At 47.9% G+C, this 19,016-nt stretch overlaps 1 protein-coding gene across 1 annotated transcript; it reads left to right on the top strand.

Moving 5' to 3' along the window:
- Positions 1-3,515: 3,515 nt before the first annotated feature.
- On the top strand, positions 3,516-14,278 carry SERPINA9 (serpin family A member 9; the record flags this gene model as incomplete). The annotated part of the gene is made up of 4 exons (XM_080909304.1): positions 3,516-4,146; positions 10,248-10,521; positions 13,059-13,206; positions 14,078-14,278. The coding sequence occupies 4 exons, from the start codon at positions 3,516-3,518 to the stop codon at positions 14,276-14,278; spliced, it is 1,254 nt and encodes a 417-aa protein (XP_080765430.1).
- Between the last annotated feature and the right edge of the window lie 4,738 nt (positions 14,279-19,016).

Below are 19,016 nucleotides of genomic sequence, written 5' to 3'. Positions count from 1 at the left end.
ATGCACTGGAGTCTTGGGGGAACTCCGTGCTTTCCAGGAAGGGCCTCTCTGACTTCCTTCCTCTGAGCTCCTACATCATGAAGCAGCTTGCCTGAGAACAGAGGGCAGAGACAGCCTCTTCCCAAGTACGCAGCCAACACTCTTTCTTTAGCTTCATCCCCTCACCAGTGGTTATCAATAGTGAGGCACAGGCTGCACTTTCTTTGTTGCTTCCAAGTACAAAGCAAGAAGACGCTGCTTCAAGCCCCTGCACCTTATATCATTGAACACTATGCAGACGTCGCCTCACTTTTCATCAGAGCCACCCTTTGAGTAAGATGAGGGACAGTGGAGTGATAATAAGGTGAACTGGTATTGCTGGGCAAGGGACTAGTGGGAAGTAACTCACAGTAGATGGTGGTTACTGTGAAGTACAGGCAAACAGATGGACAGCACTGACCATGGGGATCGAAGGTAGGGAGCAAGGTCAACCATTGGAGGATCGAAGGTAGGGGGCAAGGTCAACCATTGGAGGATCGAAGGTAGGGGGCAAGGTCAACCATTGGAGGATCGAAGGTAGGGGGCAAGGTCAACCATTGGAGTATGTTCGCCTACACTGCCAAGGGGCTCTGAAGGCAGAGGTTGTCAAGATTCTGGGCAACGTTCCATTGAAGGGCACACAGTAAGAAAGAGAGGTCGGGGAAGAGACACTCCAAGAGAATGCAGGAGAGAATAAGAGAAAAAAGAGAGGATGCTGGACCTCAGTTTGCAGCTTGGCTGGCCCTCTGCACTCTGGTCTCTGGGAGGTGGGAGAGACACAGCTCTCGTGATCATCTTAAGCTCAGCACAGAGTGGACTGAGAAGAAGCCAGCAAGTGAGGACTGTGAATATGGCTTAGAGACATCCCAGTTCCAGACAGGCCTATGCAAGGCTACAACGGCAAGTTAGAAGTTTATAAAAGGATTCTCCATGTAGACCTTGTACATTTCATCACATCAGCCGTCCCATGAGGTCAGGTATGGCATGGACAAGGAACTATGTGGATATCTTTGTAACACTGAGCACAGGGGCTCCTATGGTTTCCCTTCCCCACATCTGATGAAATAATTGTTTGACTTGTTGGCTAAATACTTGTTTTGAGAGTGATGTCTCTTTTTTCTCAGTCAGAAGTAAAATGTAAAAATGTCCTTATGACAAGAATAAGTGACAGTTGTTCACACTGCACATGACCAGAGAGCCAGGCTTGACAGAGAGAGTGGTGGAGGGAAGGTTTTCTTGAGCAAGGAGAAGAAACTGTAAAATGAGGAGAATGTTCTAGAAAAGATTCCAAAGCTCACGGCTTGCTGGGACACATGCTGGTTCCTTTTCCCCTTTGACTTGGCCCAGATCCCACACTGCCTTTCAGCCCACATCGAATTGTTTTTTCACATCTCATGTGTGTGTATGAGTGTGTGTGTGAGTGTGTGTATGTGTGTGAGTGTGTGTGTGTAAGAGTGTGAGTGTATGTGAATGTGTGTGTGTGAGTGTGTGTTAGTGTGTATATGTGTGTGCAAGTGTATGAGTGTGTGTGTGTATGTGAATGTGTGTGTGAGTGTGTGTGTGTTAGTGTCTGTATGTGTGTGTGAGTATGTGTATGAGTGTGTGCCAGTGTATGTGTGTTCCCATGCATGGGAAGGTCACTTCATGATTGCTACTGTCTACTTTACTTTTGAAACAGTGTCTCTTGCTGGTACTGAGAAGTGTCTCTTTCTGGTACATCGAGAATGGTAAACTGGCTGACCAGGTAGTCCCAGGATTCTGTGAGTCTCTGCCTTTCCAAATCAGGATTACAAGGTCACATTAATATGCCAGGCTTCTAAAGCCTGGGCACTGGGGATCAAACTTAGGTCCTCGTGTTGATGAGGAAAACACTTTACTCTCCAAGCCCTGGTCAGATCTTTACCTGCTTTATTTATAATAAGAGAATTAAGCAGCAGTCTGGAATCAGAAGTCATTCAGAGTTCTACAGCTACGAGTCATGGTGGTACCTACCTGTAATCTCAGCACTGGGAAGGTGGAGGCAGGAGGTTTGCTATGAACTCCAGGCCAGACTGAACTCAATACCCAGATTCTGTCTCAAAGTAAGGGAGGGAAGGGAAGGAAAAGAGAGGGAGAGGAAGGGTTTGAAGAGATGGAAAACAGAACTGACAGCTGTTCTTGGAAGTGTGATCTTCCTGGTGTTTTTAACAGCTGGCTATATCAGGGGCTGCCCACTACCTCCCACCCCCATCAGGGTCTTTCTCAACTAGAAAGACCTTGAGCTGTAAGGAGTGGGGGGGTCAAAGTGTTATAGTGAATTAAGTTTGGCCTATATGTTTTTCCATACAGAGTGAACTGTAACCCAACTTGTTATGTAAACAGACTGTAACCTATACGTGTAATAATAATCACGAGTGACCAATCACAGATGCACACCTGTTCAAAACACTGTCAAATAAGGTGGTCATAAGCCACCTAGAGTGGCTCCAGCTCACTTTTATTTTCTATAGGCCACCAGCTGTCATTGTGAATTAAACCTGTTCGTGTCTTTTATTTATCGGATTGTTTGCTTTCTGGGTCTCCCCATGTAGCCAGCCTGACATGTACTCATGATCCTTAGCACCCCACCCCCAACACAGTACTGGGGTACAGACCTACCCTATCACACATGCCTGCCTTTATCAGACAGAGTCAAAGTATGCAGCTTTGGCTGCCCTGGAACTTGCTGTGTAGACCAGGTTGGCCTCAACTTCACAGAGAGCCACTTGCTTCTGCTTTTGGCTCCTGGGTGCTGGAATTACAAGCTGACCTTCTGCCTCTGGCGTGGGGGACAGATTCTCGTGTAGCCTGTGCTGGGCTTGAACCCCTGTGTAGTAGAGGATAACCTTGAATTTCTGATCTTCCCACTTCTACCTCTCAGCAATACTTGGATGTATGCCACCATGCCCAGCTTACGTGGCACTGGGATGGAACACCAAGGCTTAGTGCAGGCTAGACCCAACATTCTACCAAGTGAACTGCAGCCCCAAGCCCTGATTTTCAGAGGCATGCATGGAAATGCACGTGGCTGGGGACAGATGGGTAGATCTGTCCCATCCATACGGAAGGTACAGGAGTATTTAGTGGCATATCTGAAGGACTGGAAGTCACTTACTTTGAGGATCAGGATTTTGGTCCAAATGATTGCAAGGCAACGGATGTGCTTTCACTTTCTCTGTAGGTCAAAGTACAAATGAAAGAATCAGAAATCATGAAAATCCTGGGGTTTGGGAAGGAGCCCTGACTGGTCTCTCAGTTAGCAAACAGCCTCACCTGTGGCCTGTGCCAAGCCACACAACCACACCCTTTATAAGACCTTATTGCTCACTGTAGGATCAGAAGACACACATTACCGACTTCAAGGAGTTTCTGGGAGGCTCAAGTGAGACTCCACGGGAGAATGAGAGGTCCCTACCTGGGCCCCGAGCTTACCTTCCCACAATGGTTCCCTTCTCTTTTACAGACTCCCTTCCTTCCAAATGGGTTCCTCCTCTTACCGAATTCTCCTATTGGTTGGCTTCTGTGCTCCAATGTTCTGCATGTCATCATCCAACCCCCACAACCGAGAGTCCCCCCACCCTCCCTCTACGAAGAGCTACCCAGCCTCTCAGGTGTCTCCGAGCAACACTGAGTTCGCCTTTCTGCTGTACCGGAGGCTAGCCCAGGAAAGCCCAGGTCAGAATATCCTCTTTTCTCCTGTGAGCATCTCCACGTCCCTGGCCATGCTGTCTCTGGGGGCCTGCTCAGCCACCAAGATGCAGATCCTCCGGAGCCTTGGCTTCAACTTCACGCACATGCGGGAGCCGACCATCCACCTGGGCTTCGAGCAACTTGTCCGATCGCTGAACGAGTGCCACAAGGGCCGGGACCTGCGGATGGGCAGTGTCCTCTTCATCAGGAAGGAGCTGCAGCTGCAGGCCAAGTTTCTGGACAGGGTCAAAAAGATTTATGGGGCAAAAGTCTTTTCTGAAGACTTCTCAAATGCTGCCATTGCCCAGGCCCAGATCAACAGTTATGTGGAGAAGGAGACCAAAGGGAAGGTGGTGGACGTAATCCAAGACCTAGACTCTCAGACAGCCATGGTTCTGGTGAACCACATCTTCTTTAAAGGTGAAGCTGATTTACTCTTTTCTTTCTTTTTCCTTCATTTCTCTTTCCTTTTGCCCTTTCTTTCCATTTTAATGTACTTGGATGATTGTTTGTTTGTTTGTTTGTTTGTTGAGTCAGGGCTTATAAATTTCAAGATGGTCCCCATCACGCTGAGGATGACCTTGAACTTCTCATTCTCCTGCCTCCATCTCCTTAGAGCTGGGATTATAAGTGTGTTCATCACCCCCCATTGATGCAGTGGGGACTGAACCCAGGACTTTGTGCAAGCCACACAGCTCTACCACCAACAGAGATGCGACCCCAGCCCACCTCTGATTTACATTTCTTTTCCTTTTACTGTTGTATAGTCAAGAAAACATGTGTGTACAAGATCTAGACAGCAGGGCGTGCCTGAGTTCTCATCAGCTTTGAGAGTAGCCACTTGAACATTCTTGTCTGTCTTCTGTTCCCACTCTCTAGCTGCCATTCATTAATTAACAAGGGGCCTCCTTGATCTCTGTGTTAGCATGATGGAAGGGGCTGTCCTAAAGAGCTGTGCTCAGCAAGGAGGGCCCGCAAAATGCCTTCTGGAACTCTTGAGGAGAAAAGAGCTTGTATTTTGGCACCAACGACAGTCATACAACTCTCTGGACACCTCACAGCAGTGGCACGCTGTCTGGCCAGTTAAAAAACCCAGTGGTGAGAACAGTTTCAAAGGTTTGGAGGTGTAGACAATCTGGGCTGTCACTCATATCTGTCTAGGGTTCACTGTTTACAAAGCCACTGTCAGGAATGGCAGTTCTCTGGAGCGAATGAGCATCAGCTTTGAAGGCACATGACCCCGAGTCTGGGTTCTCCCTCTGCTTCCTTCTTGTTCTGGCAAGGGCTAAGTGCCCACTCTGTGCCGGTCTCTGCCTCTTGGAAGCACACACAGCCTCACAGGACTATGCCTGAAGTTGGGTGGCTAGTCTTCAGAGCTGTGTGTGCCAGTGTATCATGGTTCCTTCCTTCCCTCCATCCTTCCACTTACCCAGCCTCCAGTCCATCTGTCCTTCTCTTCACTCACACATCCATTTTCCTATTAACCAGTCCAGTCCAGCCATTTGTCTAGCCAACCACCACACACATCCTCCAAACCCAAAAAAAGAGGGCAAGAAAACTGGCCCACTTCCCTTCAGTGGTGAGATACCTCCATCTGATATACATTATTCTATTTGGTTGATTTCTAAGGAAAGGTCATGTGCACACCGTAAGACCATTTTAAAGTGTCCAGGTGTTAAAGGGTCTTCAGTCGCTGGCATCTTCACCAAGGCTATGCTGTGTTAGGAATATGGACAAGATGGTGACTGTTACTCACATCTGTCTAGAGCAGAGGTTCTCAACCTTTTTGGGGGTCAAATGGCCCTTTCATGGGAGTTGCATACCAGACATCCAGCATATCAGATATCTACATTACGACTCATAACAATCGCGTGAAAGTAGTTATGAAGTAGCAGCGAAATAATTGTGTGGTCAGGGATCGCCACAACCGGAGGAAGGGTGTTATAGAGGAGCAGGGTTAGGAAGGTTGAGAACCACTGGCTTCTTATTGTTTACCAGGACAGTGTATTAAAGACTCCGTCTGTCCATTGGGCATCAGCTTGGAAGACAGATTTTAGTTGCTTTCTGTAACTCCACAGCGCATTTTTCTCCTCAGAAGGAAGACCCCCATCTCCTCAAGAAAATGAGCTGCCCCCCACAACTTCTATTCTTCCCCACTGCAGACCAGTAATCTACTCTGTGTCTCTGTAGCCTGCCTATTTTAGACACTTCACATGTCTAAACAGCATTCAAATAGGACTCAAGGCCACGTCATCCCCAGCTTTTGTGTGTAGCTAAGGTTCATCTGTCCCAGTTTCTCTTTTATGTTTGTCGCTTTTCCCTTTCTGTTCTTTGTGGCTAACTGCTAATTTGACACCATGAACAGAAGTTGACCATAGATCCTGCAAGGCTTGGATCCATCTTGGAGTGAACTAGCTCCCAGCTCCCATTCATAACAGATGAGAAAATACTGTCATCTGGACAGGCAGCATTCTGTGTGTCGGATGGTGGGTGCGCAGGCTGAGCCTACTCTAGGCTACGGTGACGTGAGGGAACACCCATTTTGTGTGGAGGCTGTTTTGAGCCTTTCAAGTGTGCACCCAGGAGAGAGCCCACTCGGTCATGTGGTAATTCCACTTCAAGAAGCTGGGAACCTCTTCTGTAGGTGTGTACGGAGCCTAGAGCAACAGTGGCCCAGGGGTCCAGGCCTTTTCGTATTCTTACTGCTATTTGCTCTTTTCTAAATTTTAGTTTATTTATTTATTTATTTATTTATTTATTTATTTATTTATTTAGTGTGTGTGTGTGTATCAGAGAGAGAGAGAGAGAGAGAGAGAGAGAGAGAGAGAGAGAGAGAGAACATATAGGAGTAATTCTCTTCTAACCTCAGGGATTGAACTCAGGTCGTGAGGCTTGGCTGGAGGCACCTTTATCTACTGAGTCACCTCACCAGCCCTGGTATTTCTTATTATCCATCTTTCTGATGACATCCATGATGCTGGGTGGTGGTAGCTCATTATGGTTTCGCTCTGGATTCTCTAATGACTAATGGTGTTTGCCGTCATTTCCAGGGCTTATTGGCTCTGTGAGCAGTCTATCTCTGGACAATAAAATTTCGAGCTGGTTCTTCCCATCTTAGCGTTTAGCTGCCATGCTGAATGTATTTGTTTGGAAGACAGGGTTTGTGGGTGTCGCTTCGCCATTAGTGTCTGTAAATCTTGTATGCTTTCCTTCCTCGGTGTCTCCAAATTTATAGATTTTCGAGTTTACATTTTTCCAGTCTTTAATTCATTTTTTTCTTATGTTCTCACTTTACTTTCCTAGGGTTGACCTGGGGATTGCAATTGGCATATAGTTATAATGCAGTTTGTGCTTACACCAACCATCATTCCAACAGTTATAAACGTTTCTTTCTCAGTGGCTACATTTCGTCTATTCTATGATGTCATCATAAATCATACTTCCACACATGTGCCCATCAATATGGACTTATTAGGATCAATTTATTTTGTTTTAGACGGAATTTGCTTTATGTTATTTGCATGAGTGTTTGTCTGCATGTATGTGCACCGCATGTGTGCCATGCCTGCAGAAGCCAGAAGGGGGCGCCAGATCCCCCAGAACTGGAGTTAGATTCAATCTCTAAATAAAAAAGAAATCTAAACAAATAGGAGAGCACAGGTTTTTCTGCTATGCTGTCCTTTCTGAAAAGGCAGCTCATAAAGTGCTGGAGAGACGGCTTAGCTGTTGAGAACACTGATTGCTCTTGCAGAGGACCTGGGTTCCGTTCCTAGCGCTACAGGACAGCTCACAACTGAATGTAATGCCTCCTATTCCAGACGTATTGATACATTTTCTAGCCCAGCATTTATCGTCTCCCATTTGTTCTAACCTGCTGTGAGTCTGTTTAATGAAACTGCCATTTCTGCTACCACGGACGGTTTCCAACTCTCATGCTCCACGTGATGACTCCGAATCATTTCTCTAACTGCAAGTTGAGGCTTATTAAAACACAGTTTTATTTTTAAAGGCTTTTTGAGCATGTTCAAAATGGCTGCCTTGACACGTTTGATGAATAAGGCCCATGTCTGGTTCTCCTTAGGAACACATGCTCCCCATGCCCTAAAGTTTCATTTTGGATTTGTTTTCCGTAAAATATCTAAACATTTATTTTAGTTGTATGTATGCACATGTGTGTCATGTGATGAGTATTTAGACACAGGTGTAGTTGCCTGCAGAGTCTAGAAGAAGACATCGGATCCCTGGAACTGGAACTACGGCCGTTGTAATCTGGGTTCTGAATGCGTTCTCTGTAAGAGCAGAAGTGTTCCTAACCTCCGAGTCATCTCTCCAGCCCCTTTCTATGTTTTCAGCCCAGCCATGTCAATAATGTAAATCAATTCTAGACATGAACTATTTCCCCTCCAGAGGGTTAGTCACTGCTGTTCATTGTAGCAACTGCTTCCTGCTTCTTCTGAATGAATTCATTAAAGTCACAGATGCCTTCTTGGCTGGAAGATGTCCCAATAGTTGTACAGGATCACTGTGTGCGTACTGAGACTTGCCATTCACACTCGGCCCGGCAGTGTATACCTTTGACTCACCCTTTATTTTCTGTCCACACAGCCCCAGGCTGGCTGGCAGCAAGAGCTCTGAAAAGCACAGATAGTTCCCATGATGCCTATAGCATTACTCATGTCTGGGGACTCTTCGGGTTTGAGATACACTGGAAGTTTCCAAATCTCCTGTAAACATTGATTCCTTAGACACTTATTTGTTTATATCTGTTGTCTTATCTCTTATCCATCCTCCAGACCGCCAGGAAGTGAGAAGGCTTGTCTGTAATTGCATTTGAAATACACTCCCACTCCTCTAGGGAGAAGGCATTAGGCACCGAGTGTGCCTCAGTTGGCTGTGTGAGTGAAGGCTCCCCATCACAATTCAGCCATTTGAGTGAACTCTCCTTGGGTCACCACGGCTGAGTGGGGCCGTGATTAGGGAAGGGTGGACATGCAGAGGGACTTGCTTTGTCATTTTTGCTGACAGGACATTCCTCCTCTTCTCTGTTTGTCCTCCTAAGCTCTGCGGTTAGTGAATTATCTGTCTTAACTGTCATGTGCCACTGGAGGTGTTGTGGAGTCCCGCCTGCCTGTCTTGGCAAATGTCCTCGGGGAGATGATATTTGTTTTGACTGAACTCCAAGTCAGATTAAATACTGATGACTTTTATAAGTCATTCTTTTGGTATTGCAGGAGGCAGGTCAGATAAGGACAATTCTTTGAGAATGAGTCGAAGACTGTTTTTGTTTCGAGATATGTTTTCTCTGTGTAACCTAAGATAACCTCAGACTCACAGTCTTGTAGCCTTGGCCTCCCATGTTCTGGGATTGCAAGTGTCAGCCACTATGTATGACCTAAGAACAAGTCTTTAGAGTATCCCAGCCCCATCTTGATTTCACTGTAAATGTGGGCTGTTACTTTTCAAGACCATACAGAATAAAGAATCGGGTGCGGTACTAGAGAGTGTTAGAATGTCACAGAATTTACCACTTCTAACACAACACAGTTTATTTTCTTTAATATTTTTACCAGCTATAAGCATCTGAGGATTTTTTTAGGGTTCTAAAGGAATTGATTTTGACTACTGTTAGCAAGTGTGTATGGTATCAGATTCTCTCTCTCTCTCTCTGTGTATGTGTGTGTGTGTGTGTGTGTGTGTGTGTGGTGTAGTATTAGATAAGTGGAGTGTATCTATATGTAAGTGTGTGCATGGTGTGAGTGTAGTGTATGTTATGTGCATATGCAGTATATTTATTGAATGTGTGCAATACTTATTGTATAAATATATATATATATTGTGCAATATAATATTGTATATATGCAAGTGTGTATGGTGTGTGGGATGTATGTTGTGTGTATAAAAAGTGTGTGTGGGAGTGGGGATATGTATTATGTGTTGTATGTTTGCATAGATATGCAAGTATATATTTGGTATGTATTGGTGTGTACATGTGGTATATGTATGTGGTACGTTTATGTATGTGGTGTATGATATGTGTGTTATGAACGAATGTGTGGTATCTGTGATGCATGTGTTTCTCTCTCTCTCTCTCTCTCTCTCTCTCTCTCTCTCTCTCTCTCTCTCCCCCTCCCCCGTGTGTGTGTGTGTGTGTGTGTGTGTGTGTGTGTGTGTGTGTATATGTGTGTGTGTGTGTAGTGTAAGGTGTGGCGTGAGAGCATGTGTTATGTATACATATATATGTGTGTGTGTAGGCTGTGTGTATAGTATTGTGTGTGTGAAGGGTATGTGTGTGATGTATGTGTATTATATGTGTATGTATGTGAGATGTATATTATGTACATAGATGTATGTTGTGTAGGGTAAATATTGTATGGTAGGTGTGGTAAGTGTTTTTAGAGGTCCTCATCTGCCTGCTTTTACCTGGCAGGTCTCAGGGATGTAAATCCCTTCTTCCTTTGCACTAACTTACACCCTCTCTTCTGGTGCACTGATGTAAGCCGTCTCTTCTTTCTCCACACTAGCCAACTGGACCCAGCCCTTTAGTGCTGCAAACACAAACAAGAGCTTCCCATTCCTTCTGAGCAAGGGCACCACTGTGCACGTTCCCATGATGCACCAGACCGAGTTGTTTGCCTTTGGAGTGGACAGAGAGCTGGGCTGCTCTGTCCTGCAGATGGACTACAGGGGAGACGCCGTGGCCTTCTTCATCCTCCCTGGCAAAGGCAGGATGCGGCATCTGGAGAAGAGTCTGTCAGCCAGGAGGCTGAGAAGGTGGAGCCGCTCACTGCAGAAAAGGTGAGCGTCACTATCAGCTTGCAGGGAGCTGTTCATCCCAGGACGGGGAATGTCATGGGAGCTATTCAATAGTAACTCCCGTGGACCAACCCTCCTCTGCCTGCCGGACAGTGATGCTCGTACTGTGTCCACACAGTACCACAGAAACATCCCTGTCACCTGGTACACAGTTCCGCCCTTCTCTCCTTCCATATTCACAGATGGGAACAGGCTCCTTGAGGGTACGTGGACAGACTGGTTACTCTTCTGTTACTGGAACAAAGCATCATGACCCAAGGCAACTTGAGGAGGAAAGCATTTGCTTTGACTTATACATTCAGAGGTCAAGAGTCCATCATGGTGTGGAGGCATAGCTCCATGTAGTAGGCATGAAGACAGGAACAGGACACTGAGGGATGACACCTTTTACTGCCAGCAAGGCTGTGCTTGTCATAACCTCTCCAAGTGGTGCCACCAACAGGGGACCAAGGCCCGAGCCTTGGGAACATCTTGCATTCAAACCACCACAGTGAGTCATGCAGAGCCACACGCGCAAAGCTTTTACGTCCAAGCAGAGCTCACTCCAGAAACCAAGTCGTACTGAATTCCATAAAACTGTTTTTGGAAAGGCCAGCAAGCAAACCAGCCGAAGGCTTGGTGCTTACTTGTAGACTGAGGAGCACAAGGCCACTGTGTCACTGAAGGCAGAGATTGCTGAAGCCGCATTACTCCTTAGAGAGTGGCAGAGTATCCGGAGGCAGTAAGTGCTTAATGAAGGCAACGTTATTAGCATTGTACACACCATAAGGAGATCAATCATACGATATGGAAGATTATTGAATGTTTATTTTTAGTCTCTTCACATGATTTTCTGACATCTACATCACCCTCAGTATTTGTCATCTAAGAGAAAAGAGACAATGAGGCTTGAATGGTACCCATTTAAGGAAGATGAGGACCAGTGTCCTGGGAAGGGCAGGCAAGGTACGCAGGAGCCTGTGAACAGAGCCTGCTTTCTTAAGGGGAGTGTGTCAAAGGCACAGTGATGGCCCAAGCACGGATGCAGGTGATGGCTGGGGTCAGGAATGGGCCTTTCCAGTCCTGTCCTGACCCTAGTCATCTAGACTGGTTCCTGCCTTCTTATTCCACCAGGATACAGATGACACAGATTTCAGAACGGCAAGGAAACTTTAATGCATATCAAAAAGAAATGGGGTAACAAGATTTCTAATGGATCACACGAGTGGGACTTCTCAAAGGCCCCGATTACTGTTTGGGGCTCCCTTTTATGAGGCTCAAGAGGAGGAGGTTGGGTACTAAAGACATTGTCTGGAGGGTTGGTATGCGCAGCCCAGATAAAATGGAGTCCAAGCTGTTCCTTACGCTTACCTGCCTCATGGGGACACTAAGGCATAGAGGCTGTGGTGATGGTCACTTCTGATAGAGGCACAGCGGTGACAGAGGTGAAAGGTGAAGAATCGAGGAGCACTGCACTGGGTGGAGGAGCACGACCGGGCCTTCGGGAAGCTGCAGGAAGGTGGAGCACAGGGGAGCCAGAGAATCCAGAGGTGCCCAGTCCAGCAGCAGCAGGAGTTGTCTGTGGTGCTAAAATGTCAGGGAGGTTTGTCGGATGGGGACTGAGGTATCTCTCCAAGGTCTCGTGCTTTTCTTTCTGTGAGCAGCCAAGCGCACCAACACGGGCAAAGCGCTACAATTATACCTAAACGTCCTTAGAGACAAGAGAAACACTATTGAATAAGCCCAGGAGAGCAGCTTAGGAAAACCATTACAGAAGAAGAAAACCTGCCAAACTGTATGTGTGTGCTGTCCAATATGGTCGCCTCTGGCCCCAATCGATCTTCCACATTTGAATTTAGTAAAATGGGAGAAAATTAGAGACTGTGAGATGACTCAGTGGGTTCCGGTTCTGGCTTCCAAACCAGACAACCTGAGTTTGAACTCCAGGATCCACAAGTTAGAAGGAGAGAGCTGACTCCCAAAATTTGTATACACAAACACACACACATACACACACACACACACTATTGCACACATGCAACACCAAGCCCCATCAATCAATCGGTGTAACAAATGAGTTAATTAAAGGTTTTAGCTCATTGTTTGCTATAGGCATTGTGTTAAATTGTTCAGTAGCCACGTGTGCCCAGTGATAAGCATATTGAACGGGGTAGGTGTAGGTATATTCCTGGCATGGTACAAAACTCTGTAGGGTTATAAAGGTGCTTGTCTCAGGAAGTCCTGATGGGCCGGGCCAGGTGACCTGGCCAGTACCTAAGCTACCATGACTCCCTGATGTCCCCATTGGTGTCTGCTGTGGTAGCCATGATGATATATCATCTCACCTCAAGTCCTTACTTTTATTCTGATCTCCAGAGATGAGCTTGCTCCTCTGGGAGGCTCAGAGACAGGGCGGCCTGGTGCTTTGGGACTGGGGCGCGTGGACTTCTCTGGCATTCAGGATCAGGGCCGGAGAAAGCTCTCCAGAATCAGAGTCGGGGATATTCCAACCTTACCTCGTCCCCTTTTATTCTCCATAGGTGGATCAAGGTGTTCATCCCCAAATTTTCCATCTCTGCTTCCTACAACCTGGAAACCATTCTCCCCGAGATGGGAATACGTGACGCCTTTAACTCGAACGCCGACTTCTCTGGAATTACAAAGACACACTTCCTGCAGGTCTCTAAGGTGAGTCGATGGAGGTGTGGGCAAGAAAGTCCATGCCAGAAGGGACAGCTAACAAAGGACTCTCATCTTACTGCAGAGGTGACAGGCCAAAGGCTGGATCTTGTGGCCACCAGGCCTGGCCATCATGGCCACCACAATCTGACTCATGGGTGCACATAACCTCTCTTCAAGAAAGCAATCTGCACTTTGTAAAGCATGGTTGTTCCTAGCAAGCGACATGGTTACCTCATACCCGCAGTGGAAGAACAGATAGGCCTCTAGCATCTCCTCCTTCCCCACCGTCCCTGGATTCCCAAGCCGTTGCTATGACAGCCGCGGTCCAAATGCCTTTTGTACCAGTGATGCCACATTTGTTCTAAAGGGGGAGGGCCGGATCTAAAAGGTCTGATCTTTTTTGGTCCTCTTGTGCGAAATTATTGAATCCAATTTGCGTGTGATACAGTTCTTGCATGTGAAATTGCTTAGCCTGGCCATACAATCGGGTGATCCACAGAAAGTCTCTACATCCCTTGTTTCTTCTGCCTAGCCTCTGTCCACAGCCAATCCACATTCGCCAGGTTTCTGATCTGGCTAATTTATATGTTCATTTACATGCTATTATATGTTAATGTCATAATGGACTGCGTGATGGTCAGATATTGATCTGAGGACATTTTTGTCATTGGTCCCCCATGGAATACGAAGAACTCAATAGAGCTTTACCCAAGGGGAACACTCATATGCATCTGAAAACCTGTCCTCGTGGGCGGTTCCCAGGCGTTGGTCACAGGCTGAGAACCTCCTCCCTAGAAGAGAGCAGCATCTTTTAGTAGCAGGGGGCTCAGGCCACACTTTCTGTGGGAGCCGCTGACACCTGTTCTCCCATTCACAGGCTGCTCACAAGGCTGTGCTGGACGTCAGTGAGGAGGGGACAGAAGCCGCGGCAGCCACCACCACCAAACTCATAGTCCGCTCAAGGGACACCCCGTCTTCGGTCATAGCCTTCAAGGAGCCCTTCCTGATCCTGCTTCTAGATAAAAACACAGAATCCATTCTCTTTCTAGGGAAAGTTGAAAACCCCAGGAAGATGTAGATTGGAAGTGAACTGTGGGCTAGTCGCACACTGATAATTCACAAGAAATAGGTGTGTGTTGGAAGATGCTTACAGTGTGATATTAAGACTTTGCTTAAGGCCTGCTTGACTCCAACAGGAGCGCATTGGCCTCAGGGATAGCACGCTGGGGCTCAATCATAGAAGAGACAACAGGGCCTGGTCACCCGTCCAGGGGCCCCTCCCACCTCTGTTCCCATGTAGCCTTTTTCTGGAATGTGGCAGGGCAGGCAGGGCTCAATGCCTCAGAACTCTTGGAAAAGATGGCATATAGGACCCAGTGCCCTTGCTTTCGTGGCTGGCTCCCAGCACCGCATTCAATAAACCTGAAGTGTAAACTCAGTTGCAACAGACGCCGCACTTTCCCATCCCCCCATCACCAGGGCCCTAATCTGAAAACGAGGATTGCCCATTTCTCTGTGGCCGGGTTACTACTGGCAACATTGTGGTGGCTATGTGGATTCATTCTCTCCGTTGCCCAGTTGGTGAGCTCTTCCATGGCTCCTTGCATGCTGGGCCTAGATGGGAGACACTATTCAATGGAGATGAAGAAATGAATCTGTGGGCGAAGAGGCTGTGACAAATTCGGGTGTCACAAAAGCTGTGTAGGGTGTGGGGGCACTCACAGGAGAGGGCCAGTGGAGGGTCCTATGGCTGGAGCACTTTGTGTTATAGGTATGCAGGTAAGAGGAGAGGGAATGACAGGGAGCACACACTGGGGGAGGGGGAGGGGAATGGGATGCTCACTGGGTTTCTTAAGCAGGAGCATAACAGGCATCAGTGCAGTACGGCTTGTAAAGACCTCTCCAATGTGGCCACCTTTCTGGCCCCAAGACACCCTGACTGTGGCTGTTTATAGTGACAACACTCTGGCATATCCTGAAAGCCACATGGAATGCCCAGGGCCCTGGAAGCAGAGGCAGCTCACTGCCAGATCCTCATTCCCCACAATCCCTTCTGCCCCGCCCCCACTGCCAGGTGTCCTGTGTGGGCTCTTGGCAACCTTCAGCAAAGCTGGGGTTCCTTTTCTGAAGGCACTGGTGCACCACCATCCCAAATGCTGGCTTTCCCAAGGCTGGTACATAGAAACCAAGCCAGAGAGACTTAGGCAGGCTTTCAGAAGAAAGTCAGGTGGGGTTCCCTCTGCTGGACAGCAAGCAAAGTGCAGGTTGGAAGGCTTGAATATGTCATGTGAGGTATGGGTCTGACAAACTTACCCCCGTGGGCTGGTCCATGACTTCAAAATCATCAGCATCAGAATGTCAAGAATGACTCAGCTTGGCATGACTTTCCTACCCAAGATGACTAACAAGTTTCTAAAGTCAGACAGAGCTCATAGAAAACAGGGTGGCAACATATTCAAAGGGTATCTAAATGAACAGTCAAACTATAGATTCCTAGTACTAAACCCAGAGTATTAGTCTCTGGGCTGCTCATACAGTTCCAGAGGCACCTGTACAATGTTTCTAGCTGTGATGGTCAGGATTGACTGTCAGCTCAACAGAGTCAAGCCTTTGGTCATGTCCATGAGGAGTCACATAGGCGTGGTTCATTGAGGTAGGAAGGCTTAATTGTTGAAGGGCACCATTCCTTGGGTTGGATTTCAGGCTAATGGAAAAGGAGGAATCCAGATGCAAGCATTCATTACCTTTTTCTTCCTATCTATGGACGCAGTGCGACCAGCTACCTCAAGCTCTGGCCACCGAGACTTATCTGCACTGTACCCTTGACCCATGAGGCAGAGCAAACCTTTCCTCTCTTGAGCTGATTTTGCCAGGTTATCACAACAACAAGACTAGTAACAATTAATCCAGCCAAGTTCTGTGCCTTATGCATCGTTCTTTGTTTAAGTCATTTGCTGTTCTCACTCGTTATCAATTCTGCTGGACCAGGGTGTACAGAGCATGATCTCTCTGCAGTGTTAACCAGCCGTCAGGATGGATGGATGAGCTGATTCCATGGCAGCTACCAAAGCACCTTAGGAAGGCAATAAAAACAATGGCCAACCAGCCCCATCTGTGCAGAAATATTTTAAATATCATAAACTATGCGTGCACCCTGGCTAGGGCACTGAGTATTTGGAATTTATAAGTGGATATCCATTCTTCATCCCCAACTCAGTGAATCAGCCTGCAGGCATTTGAACCGAACTGAGCATCTACTATGGGCAGAAGCAGTCCCGAGGCTGGGGTGTGGCCGAGAATCGCTTCCACATTGTGGAGTTTACAGTGAGGTAGGAGGAGAGGAAGAGTTAACAGTTGCTGAGATGGAGTTAACCCATGGCTGAAAGCACCGTGTGGGTACCAGCATCGGGAAGACCACAGAATGTATGCACCATTATAGCCTCAACTTGTGTCTGTCCCACAGAGTGCAGGACGCAGGAAAGAGCTGCTTCTGGGGGCTGACACTAGGGACCTCACAAGCAATTCAGGCAAGAGGCAGAAGGGACCGAGCTCAGCAAGGAGGACTACAGAGGTATTTCAGTTCAGGCTTCCTCAGACAGAATGGAAAGGCAGGCCTGCCCCCACGCCGACTGGGCACCGTTTAGGGCTCTGCTTAATCCCCATGTGCTTTTCCCCCTCTAAAGAGCCCGCCTCCCATGTCATCAGGCTTCCCAATGAGCAAGTACACTGGGAGTGCTAAGGGACTCACCCCAGATCACTGGTGCTCAAGGAGCACTACCCACACACTGGTGCTCCTACAGAGGCTGATGTCTAGAAGATGGGGAACAAGGATGGCTCTGATATGCTGGGAGCTGTGGAGAAAGGTGGGCATTTATGCAGAATGTCTTCGGCCCACTTCCCCATTTCTCCATCCTCAGAGGCATCCCCTGACACCTGACACCCAGCATCCGCCATCCTTCCTGGAGCTCAGAATTGGCTGCAAAAGAGCCCACTCCATGGTGCGAGCTTGATTCTGGGCGATAACACGCCTCTTTTCCGCAGTCCGGAGGAGCCCGCATATACTGGGTTTGGAGTACAGTGACATCACCTGCTTTGTGATAGCTGCAAAGATTGGTGTGACAACACGGAACAAGCATGTGGCACAGGACACCTAACGTGTGGTACTGGCTCTGCTCAGCACAGGGGTGGCCTCTGTTCAGATTCATAAGCCAGTTGTTCAGGACTAGCTTATAAGTCACATTTCTTTCCTCTGCTGCCAAGGGTAGCCATGCCATTCAGAGAAGGGGAGTCTCTTTTCTTATCAATAAAGTCTGTTCTTAGATAACTTTATATATGTATGTAATGCATTCTGGTTACTCTCTCCTTCCCTCTCTCAGCCCCTTTCTTTCTTACAAGTATTTCCCCAATAGCTACTAGTTTTCGTTTTGTTTCATGTCCCAGAGTTTAAATAAGGCCGTTTATATGACCCTGAGTTTGGAGCAAACTCACTACCAGAGGGGCCTGGTACTCTCAACAGTGGGTGTTCAGTTGGGTCACATGCCACCGGCTCTTCCAGAGTCTGTTAGTTGCCAATTGGTCATCAATGCGATGAACTGAGTCTCTGTATGGCAAACACATTTGCCAGCCCTGTGCCCACCGAACAGACACAAGCACCAATTCTGTGCGGATTATTCCCACACAGATCCCACAGACCAAAGGGAACTAAAGCACTGTGAAAGCCATCCTGAGAAAAGTGTGGTGACACACCACGTGACAAGCATGCCCAGAAAAACCGGCACAGCCCGGGCAGGGAGGGGGGTGGTTTTCTGAAGGAGAGAGCTGGGCTGAATCCAAAGAATGGTGAATTAGTAGGTGCTGGTGTTTGTCTGAGCAGCAGAAGAAGCAGGAGACAGGGTGTGCAGGGAAGAAACGGGGCTCCTTTGCTTATCGGGGTGGAGCAAGAACAGAGTTTCATGGGTGGGAGGTGAGGTATGAGCTCGGTGGGGCTGTGATAGCCCGTGAGCATCTGGGAGAAACAGGCTCTCTGGAGACTGCAAAGGGGACAAAATGGAGAACAGGCAGGCACTGCCAGGCCTACTGAGGGGGTAAGGAAACCACAGGCAACATACAAGGAGATAAGGTTAGTGCAGCCAGAGCTGGGATCCAGCGCTCTGGGCCAGGCATGCTGAGACAGGGTCGTGTGATTCTCCATGAAAACCCAGGGCTACACTGGTCTAGCCAATGTGAGGTGCCTGTGTTGGGGGTAGGCCCCTCAAGAGAGAGCAGTCTGGAGGACCAGCAACAAAGCAGGACCCAAAGCAGCCGTTTTGAGATTTGGGAGTTCATACACAGCCCTTGGTTATAAGAAGTGGTTGATGATTGGAGGGCAGATTCTGGGGGGAAAAGAGCAGAGAGGGTCATTTATTCCTCTATCATATCGGCTGCCAGAAGACCCAGAAAGTCAAGCTACCAGGAGAACACATGCATTGGGCACCTCCCGCACAAGCAACCCGCAAAACAAAGGCACTTGCCCCTTACGGAACAGGAAGCTGGGTCTCAGAAAGAGGACGCGGTCTTTTGAGTGGTCCCATGGCAGTGTAGTAGGGAGCAGAGCTTCACTCTCAGAGCATACGGTGCCTGGGCTCAGCTGAAGAACATAGTACCAGACTCCTCATACGGAGATCTGATGAGGGAATACCAGAGCCCCGTCCCAGGTGAGAGAACATGGGCGCATGCCTCTCCTCCTCACAGTTCAGGCCTAACCCCACCTCTCCCATATGTCTCCCGCCCCCCACAGGACCCTGCATACAGCCACAGTGGGAAAGAGACCAAGTGCT

This window comes from Micromys minutus (assembly GCF_963924665.1).
Source record: "Micromys minutus genome assembly, chromosome: 1".
Taxonomy (NCBI): domain Eukaryota; kingdom Metazoa; phylum Chordata; class Mammalia; order Rodentia; family Muridae; genus Micromys; species Micromys minutus.
This window is presented reverse-complemented; position numbering and strand designations above follow the sequence as displayed.